Source organism: Martes martes (assembly GCF_963455335.1).
Source record: "Martes martes genome assembly, chromosome: 1".
Classification (NCBI taxonomy): domain Eukaryota; kingdom Metazoa; phylum Chordata; class Mammalia; order Carnivora; family Mustelidae; genus Martes; species Martes martes.
This window is the reverse complement of record NC_137888.1, coordinates 119,682,073-119,701,764: the sequence shown is the minus strand read 5'-3', so window position 1 is coordinate 119,701,764 and position 19,692 is coordinate 119,682,073. Positions and strand designations below refer to the sequence as shown.

Below are 19,692 nucleotides of genomic sequence, written 5' to 3'. Positions count from 1 at the left end.
CCTCCCAACAGCAAGGGTAGTGAGACCACCTCCTAAAGGACCCCCAGGTGAGCCCCCTCATCTCACACCCCAGCAAGAGCTAGGATCTGTCTGTGCTGCCAGCTGCCTTAATTTTTAAGAAAACATTTTTTGCTTTCCAGGCTCTTCAAGGGTGATATGTTATTATAGAGAAACTTAAAAGATATATTATATATATTATATAAAATATATATTTGTATATAAATACTTACATATATATTTATTTATTTAAGATTTTATTTATTTATTTGACAGAGAGAGAGGGGGAGCAGCAGAGGGAGAGGGAGAAGCAGACTCTCTGCTGAGCAGGGAGCCCAATGCAGGACTCCATCCCAGGACCCTAGGATTATGACCTGAGCCGAAGGCAGATGCTTAACTGACTGAGCCACCCATGTGCTCCTAAAAATATATTTAAACAAAAGGAAAAGCCCTTCCCTCTTCCCCACCCAAAGATAATGTGTTGTAAAATTTTGGTGAATGTCCTTCCAGTTTCCCCCCTACGTGTATGTGATTTTTCCCTGTGGCAGGTGTTTTAAGTCTTTACCAGTTTTGTCCCACATCCTGGTGGTTGGCAGTGTTCCCACCTTTCCTGCTTTCTGGCACCTCTTCCCTGGTCTTCCCGTTGGCTGCTCAGGGCTTCCGTGTGGCCAAGTGTGAAAGAATGAGGCTTTACTGACTCTCTGCATGACTTTTAGTAGCCCAGGAGAGAGGAACCCAGATCTCGCCTCCCGTCCCCCAACCCCTGCCATGAGTGGCTGGCCACTAGGCACTGGGTGGGGCCAGGTGGAGACTTCGGGGTCTAAGTGTGCAAGGACTCTGGAGTGGGTGGTTTGATCATGGCAGGTGTGCCCCCTTGTGCTCCCACTGGCTACATTTCTCATTCTCTCCACAGGCTTCATGCTGCTGTGTTGGGCTTGGCACCTAGAGGGTGTATGCACGGTAGTCTATTTTGACTGAGCCGTTGTTTCTGCCTGTGTATTTTTATTTCAGCCAGAAGTGTACTGAGCACAAAGTTTGCTTGACTTACAATGCTTACTGTATCTTCTTATCTACCGCATGGGCACCGGCCTCAGATAAGGGTCTGATCTGTATGAACTCCCCAGTCTGGAGAGCCCAGGAAATCAGAGTCACGGGGTTGGAAGGGAGTAGAAACATCAGTGACTCTGCCCCTAGTGGTTTGCCTTGTCATGTTTGCATGACCTCAGAAGAGACGTCGTTACCCCAGCCCCACTCAAACATCTCAGAGAACAAGGCCTTCACTTATGTTGGGGGTCATCTACTCCTGCTGGAACAGTTTCTGGATTTCATATAAATGATCTCTAGGAACATGTAGGTAGGACTTGACACATTTCTAAAGTATCTTACTCTGGAGCATTGTCTGTCTAGATGTGGCAAAGAGGGAAAGAAAGGCCTCCAGATACACTGTCTTGTAGATGTTTGAAGTCAGGTTGGTTGCCTAAGCCCTGGAGCTGGTGAATGGAGGAAAGGGGGCTCAAACCCAGCTCATCTGGCTCCCAGCATCCCTCGAGTCTGCTATAGAGAGAAGAGTCTTACTTCCGGTGACTGGTTTCCTTCTCTGGAGCTTCCACTTGTGGGCATTGCTTCTCTTCAGAGCCACAGAGAAGTTAATTTCTCTTTCTGATGCAGTCTGAAATATTTGAAGATCGCTGTTGTGTTGCCTACATCTTCTCTTCTCCAGGTTAAATGCCTCCACTTCCTTCAACCGTTCTTCTCTCATTCCATCATGTATTCAGAAAACATTCACTGGGTGTGTGCTGCCTGTTCGGTGAGGAGTGGTCAGAGGTCGTCCCGGTCTCCAAGGAGACAGACTGTGAAAGGCCTAAGTCAGGAATAGTGTTTGGCTTCAGATATCTACTCAGTCCTTCTCTTTGCAGTGAGCCCTCTTACCACCATGCCTAGCTTTGCAATCCTCTCTAGAAAGTTCAGCGGTTGTCTCCTGGGTGGGAGAGGGATGTTCACCTGGCTGGTAGCCTGAGGGCCAGGATCTGAGGAACGAGCTGCTCAGGCTTCCGGTATATGCCCTTGTTTCCAGCCTCTGGCGTGGCCCTGCTTCCAGGGGTGATGCCCTGGGGTCCTTCAGAGCCTTCGCGTTTGTTCCTGGTGTGGTTGTCGGGCCCCGGGCCCCTGTCTGCACCTGCACCTCAGGTCTCTGCCCTCTGTTTTGCTGGGTCACTTTCCTAGCTTCTAAAATTGCACTGACCTCTTTTCCTCTCTTCACCGTCATCTTCTTTCCTGTTCCTTTTGCTCCTGTGAGTTCTTGGGTTTTTTAAGTCCTGTTCTGTTACTTTAGTGGTCTTAGAGTGTGTTCTCTGTGTTTAACTAGAAGTTTCTCAGGCACTTTCATATGCTTGTACCGCATCTAAGCCGTGGCTTCTCCATTCTGTGCTCTCATAGGATGTTTAAAAGTTATTTTAATTTCTGAATAGATTCCATTCACTTAATTAAAATAATTCTTTAAGAGATACTTGAAAATTATACATTGAAAAGTCTCGCTTCCACCGGTTTTCTTCATCCTGTTCTACCTCCTCTCCCCTTGAGGCAACAACTTTGATTAGTTTCTTTATGCAGATGCAAGCAAATATGGATGACTATTTTTTATCTCTCCCTCCTTTATGCAAAAATTAGTACATCGCGGCCTGTTCTGTGTGTCCCAGTGGTTTATCCACGTCAGTGCCTCGAGAGCTTTTTTTGTTCCTCCTTATCGTGCTCAGCCCCCGTTGTGTGGCTGGACTGCAGCTTATGTAACCCTTTCCTCCCAGTGAGCACTGGGTTGTTCTAGTCTTTGGCACGGCACACTGTCTGCAGTGAATGCTTCAAACGTACATAGTGTTGCACGTGTTCATTTGTACTGGAACGGTAAATTCCCTGAAGTGGAATTGGTGATGTTTGGAGCCCAAGTACGGGAGTCTGGGTCTCCGGGTGCTGGTCTGGGACTGTTGTCTGGTTAGGGACTCATCCCAAAGCATGATTTTGCCACCAGCACCATCTGACACTGCATGTACATGGGCTGGAAATGGTTTGCCCTCTTCCCACTGTGTCTCTCTGCCTGGGCCTAGGAAGCCCTGCTGAGGCCTCCAGCAGGGAAGGCTTCTGAAGGTGACATTGAACCTGGGCTCTCCAGCCGGTAGGGGCGGCCCATCCTGTTGTGTCTGCCATGTTCTCACTCAGTATCTCTACCCTGGCTGCCGACACTATACACATTTTTCTACAGTAGGCTCTCAAAGACAGAAAAGAGTGGTTGTCTTTTCACATTTGTTATCCTAAAGGGCTTTTTCAGCACGGCAGTTAAGGGGCTCTGGCAAAGGTGCCTGTGGCAGCAAAGTGGCTGGAGCTTGTGGCCCCCGGCAGCCTTGTCCTCCCCTCTGGAGCAGTAGAGGGCCCCTGCGAGCCTCTCCCTGGAGTAGCTGGTGACGCAGCTAGCGGCTTGCAGCCTGCCGAGGTTTTCAGCCAGCAGGTCGGGAGTGGACATCTGACCTTGGAGGTCAGATGTAAGCCCGGCTCCTCCTGCTCCAGCTCTCTGCCTCTGGGGGAGCTGGATAGCTTTGTTCCTGGTCTCTAGGAAGGACTAGTGATGTGGTGTAGATGCTGTCAAGGTTAGGGTGCCCCTGACCTGCTTCCCCTTGGCCCCCCACTCTTCCTCCTCATAACCATCCTCCCACACTGGTCAGGGAACAGGTTGCAGCACTCATGTGACAGCCCCTCCCTTTCCCAGCCCAGAACCCTTCCCCCCCTTCCCCCTAGACTTGGTCCTTCTCAGACATTCGGCCTTTCTTTCCTCCTTAACCACTGCGCATACCCCTGCCCCCCCAACCCGTTCTTTTCTCTCCCCACTCTCTCCGCCCTTGCCTGTGGGGAGCTACCAAACCAAACACAACAGTGAGCTTTGCCAAAGGTCACTTTGTTGTTATTTATTCTCTTTGGGTTTGCTGGAAGTTTGAAAGAGCTTGAGATGCTGTCAAATCCCCAGATTCCTGGGAGGCAGGGGTATTTCTTGAGCTGCCTGGGGAGCTCTAACTAAAAGTCACTGTTTGTAAGAAGACATTCGGCTAAGGCCCCGTGGGGCTCTGGGGGTACAGCGAGGTGGGCAGGGCCAGATCGCTCAGCCCCTGCTCCTCCACTGAGGGGTTTCCGGTGAGCCCCGGCCACAGGTCTCGTGAGCCGTGGGGGCTACGGCCAGGGGGCTGGATTTCGGAAGGGCTGCCCAGGCCCCGGGCTTGCTCTGAGCTCTGCCTGTTTTTGGTCTTCCAGTCCGCAGCCGCCACAGCCCCAGGTCCCCGAGACTCCCTGGGCAGATGAGGGCGGCTCCGTTTATCACCTGACCGATGAAGACTTTGACCAGTTTGTGAAGGAACACTCCTCTGTCCTCGTCATGTTCCACGCCCCATGTGAGTGGAACCTTGCTCCTCCCACCACGTCCTCTCCTCCCTGAGCATAGGGCGGGCACTGCTCTGGGACGCGTGTCCAGTGAGCACTTGCCTGTTGGATGCCTCCCCTGTGCAGATGCCCTGGTGCCAGGCGAGGTCCTCACCCCCACAGCACACACAGCCCACCCCACGTCACCATTGGAACAGCACCGTCGCCCTGATCAGGCCACAGGGCTCCTTGCCTCAACCTGGAGGGCCTGTGCGGCTTCCTTTACGTCATCACAAATTGGGAAATGCAAACGAATTGCCCAGAATTGGAGGAATTAGGACTGGAAGGGCCCTGGGATACCAGCTAGAACAGTAATCACCCCTAATCTAATGGGTGATTTCCCCTAATGGGGAAATTGAGACCCCCAGCAGGCCCTGTATCTTGCCCAATAGCTAAGAGGGCATGGTGAGGCCAGGGCCAGAGCCTCAGATCCCCCAGCATCTGGAATGCCTTCCTTCCGCTTCAACCTGAAAGTTTCGTGGCCTGAAGCAGCCGCAGTGGATCAAGGAAGGGAAATGTGCGAATGCTGTAGAAGGTGTTTGCAATAATGACTGGAAAGCCTGCAGCCCAGGGATTTCCTAAGCCAGTGTCCTCCCCATTCCCATGGAGAATGGAAAATTGATAGTAATTTGTTTCCAAGTGGGAGCAGATTGCTCCCGTGGAGGTGAGCAAGGGGATGACAGCCCAGAGATGCAGAGTTCCTGGGAAAGATGGGCCCACCCCCACCCCCATGGGTGAGCAAGGTGGGTCCTCAGAACCCCGGGACAGGTGCGTATGTGGCAGGGGGTGGGGGGTGTGCTCTTCTCTCAGAGCTTCTTGCTGGCTCTTTGGCCCAGTGATGGTAGGGAAGAGATTATGAAGTAGAAGAACGAGCAAGAAATAACTGCTTTGTAGACGAGTGCCATAACCGTCCAGTCCACAGAGGCACCTTCAGCGGGGGAATGTAGTAGTCATCAGCACAGGGGTGGGGATCTGTGTGCTAACAGTTGTGTTTCAGCCTGTGGCGATAAAGCGGCTCCCCGCAGGGTCCCTTTCTTTCATCTTACCCACAGTGCCGCAAGGCCAGGAGGAGGAGCCCCATTTTACAGATAAGGAGACTGTCACACAGAAATGGCCCAAATTGTTCACTGCTCCTCAAGTGCAGTACTGCTGACCCCCTCCCTGCACCCCTGCCTTGGGGTAGCACGTGGGTTTGGTTAGTCAGGAGCTATTAGTAAGCAGATTGCTCCCTGCTCGGGATTTCCCCAGCTCCTTCTTTCTGAGAAGTACCAAATTCTTGAGCGGATCCAGAGGTAAAGTCTTCTTATGACCCTTCTTCTGAATTTCTAGAAAACTGACAAATGGCCCCCAAAAGCTAAGTTTCGGAGAGCCTTCTGATTAAGGGCAACGATGGGGCCTTAGGAGCACTTTACCCCCAGCTCTGCCCAGGCCTTAATGAGCACGGCGCAGTGTGCACGCGGCTGACATGTGTTCCCAGGCCCATCTCAGAGCTGCGGCAGAAGCCAGGCCGGCGGGAAGTCACGTGGCACATGGAGTTGGGATCAGCCCACCTGCGTCCCTGTCCCCACAGAGCAGGTCGGTAGTGACTGGCCATTTTCACTTCCTCCCTGGGAGCTTTGTCCCTTGCAGCCCGACACAGTACCGAGTGGTTTGAGCAGGGATTCATGGTTGATGCATCTGAGCGTGAAGAGTGTGTATCCCCTTTGATGAATCCTGTGTAGTATCCAAAAATAGTATGTACCACATAGACTGGAATTTTTTGTCTGTGTTCTTTCTTATAGTCTTAGGTGGTGAGCAACTCACTGTAGGAGCTCATGCATCAGGGGCTGGGGGCTGGAGCTTGTCTATAGTGTCCCCTTTCTCTTCCCCTCATGACTCATGCTCTTCCCTCTCTGAACCAGAAGGGTCTTATTCGCCGCTCCCCCCTCCCCCACCCAATGGCCTCTGTGGGCACAGAGTGAGGGTTTAATGGACAAGAAACAAACCAGTGAAGTTGTTTAGAGCTAAATTAGAGAAAGAAAACGGGGAACCAAATGGCAGCTTTTGTTTTCCCCATCAGTCATTGTTATTAATAAATATTTTGAAACCCACTGCGCTCCTTACAGAGCCTGCTGAGGGGACTCTGATTTCAAACTTAGCAAACAGAGACGTCTGAGGCTTCTGTTGGTGGGTGTGTGCTTGGGAGGAACCCTACGTTCTCTGATGAGGCCAGCCCCGTGTGTGTGTGCGTGCGTGTGCACACACCTATGTGGGTTTATTTCTGCTGGACTGACAGGGACAAGGATCAGGGCAAAAGCATGCAGTGAAGCTTCCTGTTAAAGCTCCCATTGAGTCCTAGCTCTGCACAGTCCCTCCATATCCAGGAGCATGCTCTGTCACTTGGCAAAGGATGGACTGTGTGTGGTTTTCGAGAGGGTTCAGAACCCAGAAGAAGATAGCTGGGGGCAGAGAGCTCTTGGCTGCCTACCTGTACAGCTCATGCTGGAGCTCCAGGGAATCCAGAGCAGTTGTGAACCACTTTTGTGGGGTTTGGGTAACCAGGAGAAAAGGACAGATATCAGGAGGCCAGAGAGACTGGCCATGCTGTCCTAAGTTTCCCAAGTGCATAAAAGGTGAGTTCTGGAAATCACAGCAGTATGATAGGTTTCCATCTCAGACCAAACAAGGAGTGGTTTAGAAACAGGCCATGCTAGAGAGTTAGAAAAACAAGTTGGAATCCGTCAACAGAGAAGACCATAGTTTGTATGAAGGATCTCTGGTTTGTTTCTTGTGACAGGATTACTGGGTTGATGAATTAGCATGTCTTTGTTCTGTTTTGTTTTTCAATTTAATTTTTTTTTCAGTGACCCAAAATTCATTGTTTATGCACCACACCCAGTGCTCCATGCAAAATGTGCCCTCCATAATACCTACCACCAGGCTTATAGCATGTCCTTGTTTTATCAAAAGCGAGTCTGCTTTCCTGACTGTGATGGGGGAAAAGAGTGGAGTGGCCCACCTTCTTGGTGCTGAATGACTGTGAGTCTAGCTTCGTTCTAGCTGGAGGGTGGTACTTGTTTTTTATTCAGCAGTTTCGTTAAAACTATATATGTAAAAAAAAAGGCATACTTCTAAATCTCCAAAGGTTGGAGCTGGAAAAAGGATAACTAGCTAAAATATTGAACAATTGCATGTAAGAGTTTTGAAGATGCCAACAGACTGAAATAGTAGGGCCCAAACTGAAAAGCTGAATTTATTCTTAGGACTTTCTGGTAATTAAAGAGGAATGCATGTACATATTATAACAGGATAATATGGGAAAATATAGAGAAGAAAATTCACACTTGTGATACTGACTCCCAGAGAGAGCCACAGTCCCTCTTTACACTGTTATTTCTATGCACAGAGTACATGCTCAATGTCTCTTTCTTCCTGGGTTTTGCTCTGGAAGGGCCGGGAAGAGAAAGAGTCTTCAACTCTCCACCTGACTGTTGCCTGCCCCAGGTGGCTGCTCCCTGGCACGTGTAGGTTCCGGAGGCAAATTACTTTGTTCCGTGCCTAGAACCTTCATGGGGCGCCTATGGAACTACTCTCCTGGGTTCTTGGCAGGAAAGGCACACGGGCCGCTCGTTGTTGGATATCATCAGCAGTCCAGTGGTCTGCTGCTTTCCCATCTTTTCTAGCTTTCCTGCCACTTGCCCCCTCAGCCTCATCACCTTCTCTCCCTTCCCCTCTGATTCTAGCTGGAGTAGGTTAGAAACCTCACACAGATCCTTCTGCTTCCTCTACATCCTGATGTCTGAGTGGTCACTGAGCAAATAAGCACAGGCCCAGCACAGGGTAGGCCCCTCCACGCACATGAGCTCCAGTCCTGACGTAGGTCACACCGCGGGAGTGGTAGGAGCTGAGATTTATAAGCGGGTTTGCCCCATGGACCTTGCCTTCCAGAATCAGGCTGAGCCTCGTGGGGAGGATAGTCTGTGAGCAGCGGGCTCTGAGAGGAGGGTGTGCACTGCACAGGGCAAGGACGGAGCTGGGGCCTACGTAGAGCCCTGGGGGCAGCCTGCCCTCACTCCGTACTTCCCCCTTTCCTCCATCTGGCCCTCAGTGTGGAGCCTGGCATGGGTGCAGGAGGCCGCAGCACTAGGCCCAGCTCTGCGATCCCCCAGAGGACACAGTGTCCACAAAGGGTGTGGCAGCAGGACACAGACTTCTGCCACTCCCCGGGCCTTTTGTTTCTTTTTGCGGCATCCTGAAGGAGAAAAGTCAGACTACAAGTGTTCACTCCTCTTCTTGTCCGGCTTGCTTTGCTGCACTAACATCCACCTGCTCCTCCTTCTCCAAGAACCTCCGTTGGGCCAGAGGAGGTCACGGCGCTGAAATAACACCTCCTGAGCGAGCATCACTCATGTGGGGACAGCAGAAGGAACATAGAAGGGCTCCTGGGGAGGGTGTCCTGGAGGAGCAGCCTGCCTTCTTTCTTTTTAAGATTTTATTTATTTATTTATCTGAGAGAGAGAGAGGGCATGAGAGAGAGAGAGAGCGAGCATGAGCAGGGGGAGGGCAAAGGAAGAGGAAAAGGCAGACTCCTCGCTGAGCAGGGAGCCTGATGTAGGGCTCAATCCCAGGACCCCGAGATCATGACCCAAGCCGAAGGCAGAGGCTCAACCGACTGAGCCACCCAGGCGCCGTCCTCCCCCCACAGATGTTTTCTTAGAAATGTGTGCTGGAGGCTGCTGGGCTGTCCCTTTAGATTTGGTGGTAGATTGCTGTCAGACTCCAGATTTTCTGCTTCTTAGTTTCCTTCTTATTCTTAAGTAATATGGCTTTCGTAGAAAATCTAGAAAGTACAGAGAAGTATAAATGACACCGGAAAAAAAAAACCTAGCTATAATCCTATTATGCAGAAGCAACCATTTTTCACTTGGTTTCTAGTTTCTTTTCCCCCGTTTTTTAAGGCTTTTCAATTAGCATATAGTTAACTGACTTATTTTTCTGATGTGTAGATTTGTGTAACCATCATGCCATAAACTCCTTCGTGCTCTCACTTTAATTTTTTAATTGTACCAATAACATAAGGATAATAATGGCATTTTTGTTACTGACCATCCAAGGTCCAAGGGAGACATAAGACTGTAGGGCAAACAGTGAAAGCCCTCACTGCCCACCCTGCCCCCTGGCCAGAGCAGACCACTGCTACCAGTCAGTACGACCTTCTCCTTTTGTGCTTCTACCTAAATAACAGTGTTTTTGTTTTTATTCTTTATGTAAATAGGATCATTTCCTGTTTTTCTGTTCTGTGGCTTCTTTTCACTTAGCAGTGGGTCGTGAAGATTGTTTTGTGTACATGTAGATGTTGGTGTATAAATCTACCTCAGTCTTTTTAATCATTGAATAACATTTAATCATTGAGATACAGATTTTTAATCATTTCCTGTTGACAGACATTTGCCGACAGCCTTTGATTATTCAAACAATGCCATGAACATTTGTAAACATATGTATTTGGGAACACGTCTAAATATTTATGACTAACTCCTGAAACCGCAGTTCTGGGCTGCAGGATGTGTGCTTGAGCTTCGATACATACTGCCAGCTTCCCTCCAGAAAGGTTCCACCACCCCGGACCGTGTGTGACAGAGCCTGTGCCCCGGCCGTGTGTGACAGAGCCTGCACCCCGGCTATGTGTGACAGCGTGTGCCCCGGCTGTGTGTGACAGAGCCTGTGCCCTGGCCGTGTGTGTGACAGAGCCTGTGCCCTGGCCGTGTGTGACAGAGCCTGCTCCCCAGCCGCGTGTGACAGAGCCTGTGCCCTGGCCATGTGTGTGCCAGAGCCTGTGCCCTGGCTGTGTGTGTGACAGAGCCTGTGCCCCAGCCGTGTGTGACAGAGCCTGCATCCTTGCCAGCTGTGGACACTGTCAGCCTCTCATCTTCCTGCCAAACTGGGCAAAAGGGCAACTTGTGCACAGCTCCCTGGCCTCCAGAGAAATCGAGTGTCCTTTCATGTTCTAGTCAGCCTTCTGTATTTCTGCGAACCACCTATTTGTATCCTTTGCCCATTTTTCTACTGGGTTGTTTTTTTCTTCTTGACCTAGAACTCTGTACTTATGGGTAGTAATATTTATCTCTTTTCTGTGTTCCAGATGTTCTCTTTGTAGTCTATGGCCAGCTTTTACTTTTGTGATAGTACCTTTCATTGCACAAAAGTTTTACCTTTTGTGTGGTCAAATAGTAAGTAGAATATTTAGGGGGTACTTACTATGGATCAGGCATTCCTTCTAAGCACTTTCCGTATACTAACTCATTTAACATTCATAACAAATCTTATGAGGTAGGTATTATGATTATCCCCAGTTTACAGGTTAGGAAAGAAAGGCATCAGAATGTTGAGAAACTGGCCAAAGGTCGCTTAGCTAAAAAGGTAGAACTAGGATTAAAACCTGTACCTTTGAGCCTTCTGCAAGCCTGCCTTTCCCCACCCTGACCTCTGGGATTCATGGCTTGCTCGGGAAATCCACCCCTCAGATATAAAACTAGTGCCCTGTGTTTTGTTATAATATTTTTTTTTGTCTCATTCTTTAATTCATCTGGATTCTTCATTCTGTTGTACCAGATGGGAGGAAAGGATTTAATTTTATTTCTCTAAGTCCTTTTTTTTCCATGCATGTTTTTCTCTTACATTTTTCTTAAGATTATCTTATATTTTCCTATGTTATTAAAAATGCTTTTCTGTACATGCTTTTTGTGGTCACATAATATTCCATTGTATAATGGCACCATAAATTACTTAACCAGCTCCATAATGTTGAAGGTTCGAGTTGTTTACCGTATTTCTGCATTATAAATCACACTGCAGAGAACAGTTTTATGCATAAATATTTGTCCACATGTCAGATTATTTCCTTAGGATAGAAGCCTAGAAGAAAAAATTTAAAAGCCTGTTATCTATATTTTCCATTAATACAAAGGAAGAAAAAAAAACCCACTCTGTTTTTGCACACGAAGAGGGCCACGTGATGGATGGAAGCATCCGTCAGTGTGTGAGTCTGCCCCAGAGTATCTGTGAGTATCTATGAGTCAGCTTTGTTGTGTAGACAGCTGGAAGCCTTAGAAGAGGCCTGAGGTTTCTGGGGGCGCTCATCACCATGTTAGAACATGAGTGTCTCTGCTGGCATCTGTAGGAGCCCCACTTCCCTCACATGCCCTCAGCCAGGTTCCAGGCAAGGCAGCAGGAATGTGGATAGGAAAATCCAGGCTCCTGTAGAGGCTCAGCTATAAGGGAGCTTTCCAGATTAATCTTGGTTCCCTGGAAAATTCCTGTTCCAGGATCCAGGAAAGTCTCCATAGCTGGTCTATAATAAAATTGTAGGTGTATCTAAAGTTAATGTAATCCAGGGGAATTGGAAAGCTTGGGGTTGACGGGAGGCAACATTCCCATAGCCAGGAAGGAGTGTGCTCAAAGAGCTGACGTGCCGCCTCTGTGCCAGGCCATGAAAATCAGCGTCCGCACACTTACACAGATGATAAAAACCCAACAAGGAACTTCGGCAGTAAAACTTAATGGCCTATCAAATCACAATCAGAACACTAAAACTCAGTGGGCTGGAGTCCTTCTCCTGCTTTCTAACCTCCCCTTCTGGCTGTCCCGCAGCCCACACCGCCAGAACGTCCTGAAGGCCAGGCCCAGGATTTGGGGGCTGGGGTCAAGGCAGGCATCACCCAAGACCCATGGGTCTCCAGGATAGGTGGGTGCCAGCAGAGGACATGTTTGCGCAGCCAGACCTTTCTCCTCTTTTGGGCCTGGCCAGTCTCCTTCTCATAAACTTTCTTTACAGAAGCTTGTTGCTTGGCCTTCCTATCTTGTTCAGATTGCTGGGAGAATTCATGGTGGAAGCGCAAGCCACGACTAGTTTAGGGTATGAATGAGAAGCTGTAGAACAACATCCATGGATGGATTTCCAGAGCTGTTTTCCAGACCTTGTAAGGAGCAGGAGAAGTATACACTTGGTGGTGGGGAGGGAGGGGACATGCCTAGTGACTGGCTTGGCTGCCAGTGATGCTAGATAGAGGTATTTAGTCAAACCAGCAACTGTTCAGGTCCAAGCAAGACTCTTGCCCCAAAAGAATTTCACCCAGTTAAACCTTGTGTGCACAGGTGTAAACCTGAACCATCCAGCCATGAGGTTAATTCATCCAAAAAGCGTGCAGACCGTCATCCTCAGTATCAGGGATGTGACGGTGAGCCGGACAGATGGCAAAGCCTGTGGGGAGCTTCCACTCTGGTTGGGACGGACTGGTTCAGATAAGCAGGTTACTCCAACTGTTCTGAGTACCACTGAGAAGATAAACAGGATATTGGAAGAGACGTGATGTGTGAGGCTCCTTGGGGTTAGCTGGTCAGAGGATTTCTCTGTGGAAGTGAAATTTGAGCTAAAGCCTGAATGATGTGAAGTGATCAGCCATGCACAGACCCGGGGGAAAGATCGTGTTCCAGGTAACTGTACGTGACAAGCCCTGAGGTGGAAAGGAGCTTGGTCTGATAGAACAGAAAGAAGGCCACGGGCTGCAGAGCAGAGGACAGGAGGGAGGAGACCGGAGCTGCGGCTGGTGGGTAGGAGAGTCTGATGGTGCGCAGCCTGTGGCCATCGTAGGGTCTGGATTTTGATCTGCCGGTGACAGGAAGCCATTGCAGAGTTTCAGCCGAGGGAGTGTGACCTGATTTATGTCTTGAAAAGGTGTCCTGGCTGCTCCTAAGTATCAGAAGACAGCAATGGAACAGTCACAAGGCCGGCCAAAATTACATGGCGTGGAAATGTATGCATAAGAAGGACTTTGTGAGTGGAAGAGGAGTGGGCGGTTTGGTGGGGTGGAATGAACTGAAGACTCAGAGCAGGGCCCGGAGCTTGGTAGGCACTGTGTGGAGATGCCTGGTCCATCGGGGCCGTGGCTGTGGTGATGAGGAGCAGGTGCTGGGGGACAGGAGAACTTTGGAGAAAAGGCGGGCTCATGTGGACATGGTGATGGGAACTCCAGCCAGAAAGTCCACCTTCATCCCATTTGGAGGCCCCACGTTTGTCACTTCATCTCCCAGAGCCACCTTTCTGACTCTAAGGACCTTTGTCTTGTCTGTCTCATTGGGCTGCCAAAGAAAGTGTGTGGAAGCCCAGGACAGAGGGCAAGTACTTTCATTATTTTAAGGAGAGTCCTGGCAGACTGAGCTGGAAGTTCAGGAGAGAGACGTGAGTGCAAGCTAGAGAGTCAGGACATTTCCTGGCATATCTTCTACCTCTCCCTCCTATGTCTGTGACAGACCCTTTGTCCCAGTGAGCGAGTTCTTGAGCTCAGAGTTCATCTCTGGCCCACCACTGAGAGAAGCTGGCCAGTGATATGGAGTCTATTTGCCACCTCATCTGGGCAGTGACATCAAAGGGCCAGAATCTCATAAAGGTTTGAAGGTGAATTTTCTCATCTTCACGGGTCCTGCCATATTGACTGGGATATTTTGGAAGGAAATCACGGTTTTTCTGTCAGGGGCAATGGCCGTCTTTTGTTTGTCCTCCCACCACCCCCTCCCCACTCCATCCCACTGCCCACCTTGACTGCAGCATTCATGTCCTGTTTAGGGGAGAGGGTGGTCAGGGGTACATCTCTCTGCCTCTCCTGCCTTCTCTGGAGGCCAGTTGGAGTCTTGAGCCCAGGTCCTTTTAGGCCTGCCCTGATGTTCTCCCTTGTGCCTCCTGGGCTGAGTGGGTCTGACTCAAGCCACTCACTTCCTCCTTTCTGGGGCAGGCTGAATTCTTAGATGACAGATCAGCACCAGGAGGGAGCTTCCTTTTCTCGACTTGTCTTCATGTAAGGTGAGCCTCCAGCACCCCAGTCAGGGAACGCCAGCCTAGCAGCAGGCCAGTGGGGAGCTTGGTACCTTGGGGTGGGCTGCAGGGAGCTGTCCGCCTGGAGGTAGGTGGGCAGGGGGAATCCCCATTAAGAGTCTAGAATCCCTTCATCCCCACCATAACCCCCCCCCAAAATGACTTATTCCTTTTATTTTAGTGAGAACCAGAAAAAAAAGAAGTTCATTTTTACATATTCCGTGTTATGTCAGTGGAGTCTTCCTGAGAACATCTCATTACCTGGTTGGGTGTGAGAGGGAACCCAAGCCTGGACTCCCATGGGGTGACTCTGTGCTCTTCTGCTCCCCCCGCCCCCGCCGTGGGAAAGTAAATGCCTCAGAGTCGGGCCTCGTCTGCCATGGCTTTTAACCTGGGATCTGGGAGTCAGTCAGGGGATTGGATTCCTGTGAAGTGATACATAAATTTGGACTATATTGGCATCAGTATTGGAGGAGGGAAGAAGCAGCTTTATTACATTCTCAAGCGTGTCAGTGACCCAGGAAGACCCAGAGCCCCAAGCTGAGCCAAAGGAGACATTCTCCATTCGCCACTGCGGGCAGCCGCTGCCTACAGCGAGTATGGGGAGAGGCCGGGGTGGTGGATGGTGGGCTGCCTGTTTTCCATCTGGGCGATGGTTCAGTGGAGTAGAGGTAGCAGTGCGTGCTCTGTGTGCTTCAGGCACATTTCTGTTAAATGGGGTTTTGTGGCTGTTCCTGAAAATCTGCAAGGAGTCTTTGTTCGAAATTGTTTCTTTGGGGAAAACACATTTTCAGTTCCAAACAACCCACTTACCAAAACAAAACAAAACAAAACAAAAAACCTTTGTAACCTGGTGGCTTAGAATGTAACAAATGGGTTGTGATAGCATGAGATGTTTCTAGCTGGAAAACGACATTCTTGTGTTTTAATTTCATGACAACCATGTCACCCCTATGGTTCATGAAGTCCTGAGTGGGCTGTAGTCAGAGCACAGGCCCATAGGTGTCCCTCATTTTTGGGCCCATTTGAGAAGGGTCAAAATGCTGTTGCAGCTGAGAATCGTAGCTGCTCCCTGGGCTGGATGCCATCGGGAACTGTTCCGTCCACGGGTCATGTCATGGCTCCCGAGTGCTCAGTCTAGGCGAGGAGCTCCGCAACTCTCCAGCCCGGGAGCTGGATGATCATTTACAGTTTCTACTGTCAGTGTGCCTGGTGGGTGCAGCATAGCCACTGTGGACCCCTTGTCCCTACAAGGGACGGGTATGCAGGGACTGAGGAAGCTGGGGACAGGCAGCAGCGGAAGGGACAGGTTTGTGTCCCAGTGCCACCTACGGCTGGGCTCTGCAGGAATGACCTGGAAGAGAGAGGCACTTTTGTCCCAGTCCCCTGCTCCGATGAAAGCAAGAATGCCCGTTCTGTGGCTCAGTGGCTTCTGGAGGCTGTCGAAGGTGTCCTTGGCTAATCCTGGAGGTCAGTCTGCCTCCCTATTTCTCAAGACAGTTATGAGAATCGTGGTGCTGTCGGCTGCCACACAGCAGCCCCCATCATGAGAAGGCCGTGGTGTGCCCCTGTCTGCTGCTTGGCCTGCTTCCTGTCTGGAAAGATCCCGAAGCTGGCTGTGTGGGGGCCTGAGCCAGTCTGGACCGCCTCGCTGAACAGCCCCTGCAACATTAAAAGCCAGAAAGTTCTCTCTATGCAAACAAAAGTCGTTTGCAAATGTCCTGACATCACCTATCAAAGTGATCGTTTACTTGTTAATATATCATATTTGATTATTCATAACATTACTGAATTTGCGTGGTGGTAAGGAGAGGGCAGAGCAGGATTCGTACCAAGAAAGAGGCATTAGGAAAAGATGATCCAGATCCCTGCGCCTGTCCTATCATACGTCCTCCCACGTGGGAACAGTTGGAATGGATTCTTGCTTCTGGGAATGCTTATTCCCAATTCAAGGCGCAGACCCCTTCTGCCTAGAGGGTGGGGGGGTGAGAAGGGTAGTGGCATGGGGCTGGGAGGCACACACTGCCGGTGGCTGTGTCTGTAGCCTTGGCCAGTTGCCTACCTTCTTAGTGCCTTAGTTTTCTCATCTGTAAAATGGAGATAATATCAGCTTATGCCTTTGTAGGGCTGTTGTGAGGCTGTGAAGCACTTAGAGCAGTGCCTGGCCCTCAGGACCTATATATATATGTATATGTTGCCAGTATTTTTTATGTAGTCGCTTTGGTTTTGTCTCTGGCACTCCCTCCCCCTCCCGCACTGAGTGGATTAGGGGAAAGGTTTCTGTCCTCTGCACTGGTGCTGTTTTTCTCTCAGGTGCCCCTGGTGTCTGGGAATAGGGCGCCGCTGTCTTACAGAGGCAGGGGACATTACTGGAGCCTCCGTGCCATGGGAGTGGTTTCTCTCCTTCCCACAGGGTGTGGACACTGTAAGAAAATGAAGCCAGAGTTTGAGAGCGCCGCGGAAGTCCTACACGGAGAAGCAGACGTAAGCTTCCTTTCCTGAACCTCCCCCCACCATTTTCCTCTGAAGACTCAGTGACATGGATCCCTGCAGGGACTTTCCCCTGCAAGCTCCCGGAGGTCTACAGCACTTCACTGCCCCCAAGTACACATGTCTTAGGTCGGAGGGGCCCTTACTCGGGGTGGAGGGGCACAGAATGACTCTAAGGTCCTGTTCTCACCCTGTCCGTGTGGCCTCTGCCAGGTTGTGGCCCTGGGGTGAAGCCCCAGAGTTCACCCTGTTTTCTCTGGGACCTTGGCTCTTGGGAACAGCCAGAGTCTACACAGCCCAGTTGGTAGGACAGATTTAAAAGTCTCCCTTCAGCCCACAAATAAACCGTGGACACCAGTGTGCGTATCCTGGGGATGTATGAGTCCCGGGGGCCAGCCACCCCAGAGAAGAGCTGGCAGGTCCTGGGGGTTGGGGGCTGGCGTCTGGGCTCCTCTTCTGCCGGCACCGCGTCTGAGGCTGTGATGCATGGTTGGCCTCTCCCCCATCCCAGAGCTCTGGTGTCCTTGCAGCTGTCGATGCCACCGTCAACAAGGCCCTGGCAGAGAGATTCCACATCTCCGAGTTTCCCACACTGAAGTATTTTAAGAATGGAGAGAAATCCGCAGTGCCTGCGCTCAGAATAAAGAAGAACTTTATTGACTGGATGCGAAAGTAAGTGTGGCGGGCTCAGCAGCATATCCCGACTCCTGGCTGCCATGGACACAGAGGAACCCTGAGGAGCTGCTGACCTTGGCTCAGGGCCACAGGAGCCAAGGCGGACTTGAGTTCCAGAGCCATCTCTGGTGTGCAGGCCACGTGTCCTCACCCAGCCTGTTTCACTGGCACCGGGGGCAGTGGGTGGCATGTTTCTCTTCTTGAGGGACCCCCTTTCCCTGTGCCCTACCCCCAGGCTTCATCATGGCATCTTACTCCATCTGCTTGAAAAGGCTGAAGGACATACACAGCTCTTGACATTCAGAGCTGGACTCATTCAGGCCCAGGTCTGCTAGTGGTTGACTGGACCTCTGGGAGTGTCCACAAGGCAGCCTGTGGCAGTTTGGGGTTGAGAACATAGACGGTCAAGTGCTCCCTCTGTCTGTGTAGTAGTTTGCTGATTTACCACAACAGGAAACACAGACTTATGGCTCAACGGCAGGAGTTTACTCTCTCACAGTTCCACAGACCACAAGTTCAAGATGAGATGTCAGCAGGGTTGGTCTCTCTCCTTGGCTGTCTTCCGCTCTGTGTCTTCACAGGGTCTTCCCTTTGCGTCTGTGTCCTAATCCCTTCTTGAAGGACACCAGTAAGATTAGGGTAGGGCCCACCCCAGTGACGTCATCTTAACTTAATTATCTCTCTAAAGACCCCCGTCTCCAAAGACAGTCACATTCCAAGGTACTTGGGGGCTGGGACTTTAACATGTGAATGGGGAGCAGGGCACAGCTCAGCTTGTAACGGCCTACAAGTCCAGAGAACCTGAGTAGCCTCATAATTACTAGCCCAAGGACCTCCCACTCCCCCAAGATCTTTGGAACCTGCAGTTCTGAGCATTTCCCTCTCCTGTGAGGGAGAGGAAGCATCACACAGTTGTCCTGTGTGGAGGAAGCCCCAGGCCTTGCTTGAGAGGCAGAAATTGTTAAGTTGTAGTTAAGGAGACTTTCTCCTGTCTACACCCTTCCCCCAAGACACACACACACACACACACTCTCTCTCTCTCAATCTCTCTCTCTCTCTCTCACTCTCACTCACGTAGAGCTTGAATATTTTAGAATATTTCCTCATTTTAGCACGGGGTAGGGGAAGATAAAGTAAAAGAAGACATATTCCAGCCTTTGCGGAGGTCCTTGGTACCAAGCATCAGGATGCCCAAGTGAAAACCAAGACTTTAGAGTCACAATGTGACATGAGAACTGTCCAAAATAGCAGTGTCCAAAATCAAGTTCCTTTATTAGGACATTTGTGCTCAAACTTGGGTGTATGCATGCGTCACCTGGTTTTGAGGTGCTCATTTAAAGTACAGATTCTGGGGCTCCTGTCCCTGAGGCTTTGATTCGGGAGCTGGGAATTGGAACCCTTAGCCACAGTGTTTTAAGAAATACCTGCTTATAGAATGGGAGCAAAGTTACCACTAGATTCAGGAGAGGCTCCTGGGAGGAGGTGAGGGTGCTAGCAAGCTCCTGGTCTCAGCTCCTCCCGCTTTGTCCTGCTCATCACTGAGAGCAGGTTCAGTGGTTCACTTCCAGAAGAGTCAAGGTACTTACCCTTTTGGACCTCTCGGTGTCAGAAGCAGGTTGCTCTTCACAGCTGCCTTGCTAGCCTCCGTCTGGGGCAAGTGCTGGTACCCAGGGAGAATTAGCCAGGTGGGGGTTCAGGCAAGTCCTTGGGGTTTGCACTTGTGGTTAGAGAGCCCAGGGAATCTAGAGTGGCCTGGACGCTGGTAGGGAGCCCCGAGGATCTGTGTCCCTTTTGTGCGTTGTCCCTGCTGCTGAGCACCTGAAAAGCACTTGAGGGAAAGCGGGGGTTTTGGAGTCTGGGAGCCCTGCACTCCAATGGTGACCCCAGGCCATTTGCTTGACCCCATTATGCCCCAGCTTCCCGTCTGGAAAATGAAGACAACACTTTCCCAAAGACTTGTCTAGAGAATTAAATTAGACTCCTGTGCTTAGCACGGTGTGTGGTGTGGCAGTGCTCAGAGGGAGGAAGCTATTTTTATTACTGATGTCAGCTGCTATGTGGAGCTGTCACTGACCGTATCACTACGTAAGTGGTAATTCCCTCCCAGCCTTTGCCAAGTGCTTTTTTTTTTTTTTTTAAAGATTTTACTTATTTATTTGACAGACAGAGATCACAAGTAGGCAGAGAGGCAGGCAGAGAGAGAGGAGGAAGCAGGCTCCCCGCAGAGC

At 50.4% G+C, this 19,692-nt stretch overlaps 1 protein-coding gene across 1 annotated transcript in view; it reads left to right on the top strand.

Annotated features, from left to right (window-relative positions):
- PDIA5 (protein disulfide isomerase family A member 5) overlaps nt 1–19,692 on the top strand; it is a 91,894-nt gene that overhangs the window by 59,897 nt on the left and 12,305 nt on the right. Inside the window, exons 11-13 of the mRNA XM_080801187.1 lie at nt 4,288–4,424; nt 16,713–16,783; nt 17,301–17,461. Of these exons, the coding sequence (XP_080657313.1) occupies nt 4,288–4,424; nt 16,713–16,783; nt 17,301–17,461 (369 nt within the window). The remainder of the gene's footprint in view (nt 1–4,287; nt 4,425–16,712; nt 16,784–17,300; nt 17,462–19,692) is intronic.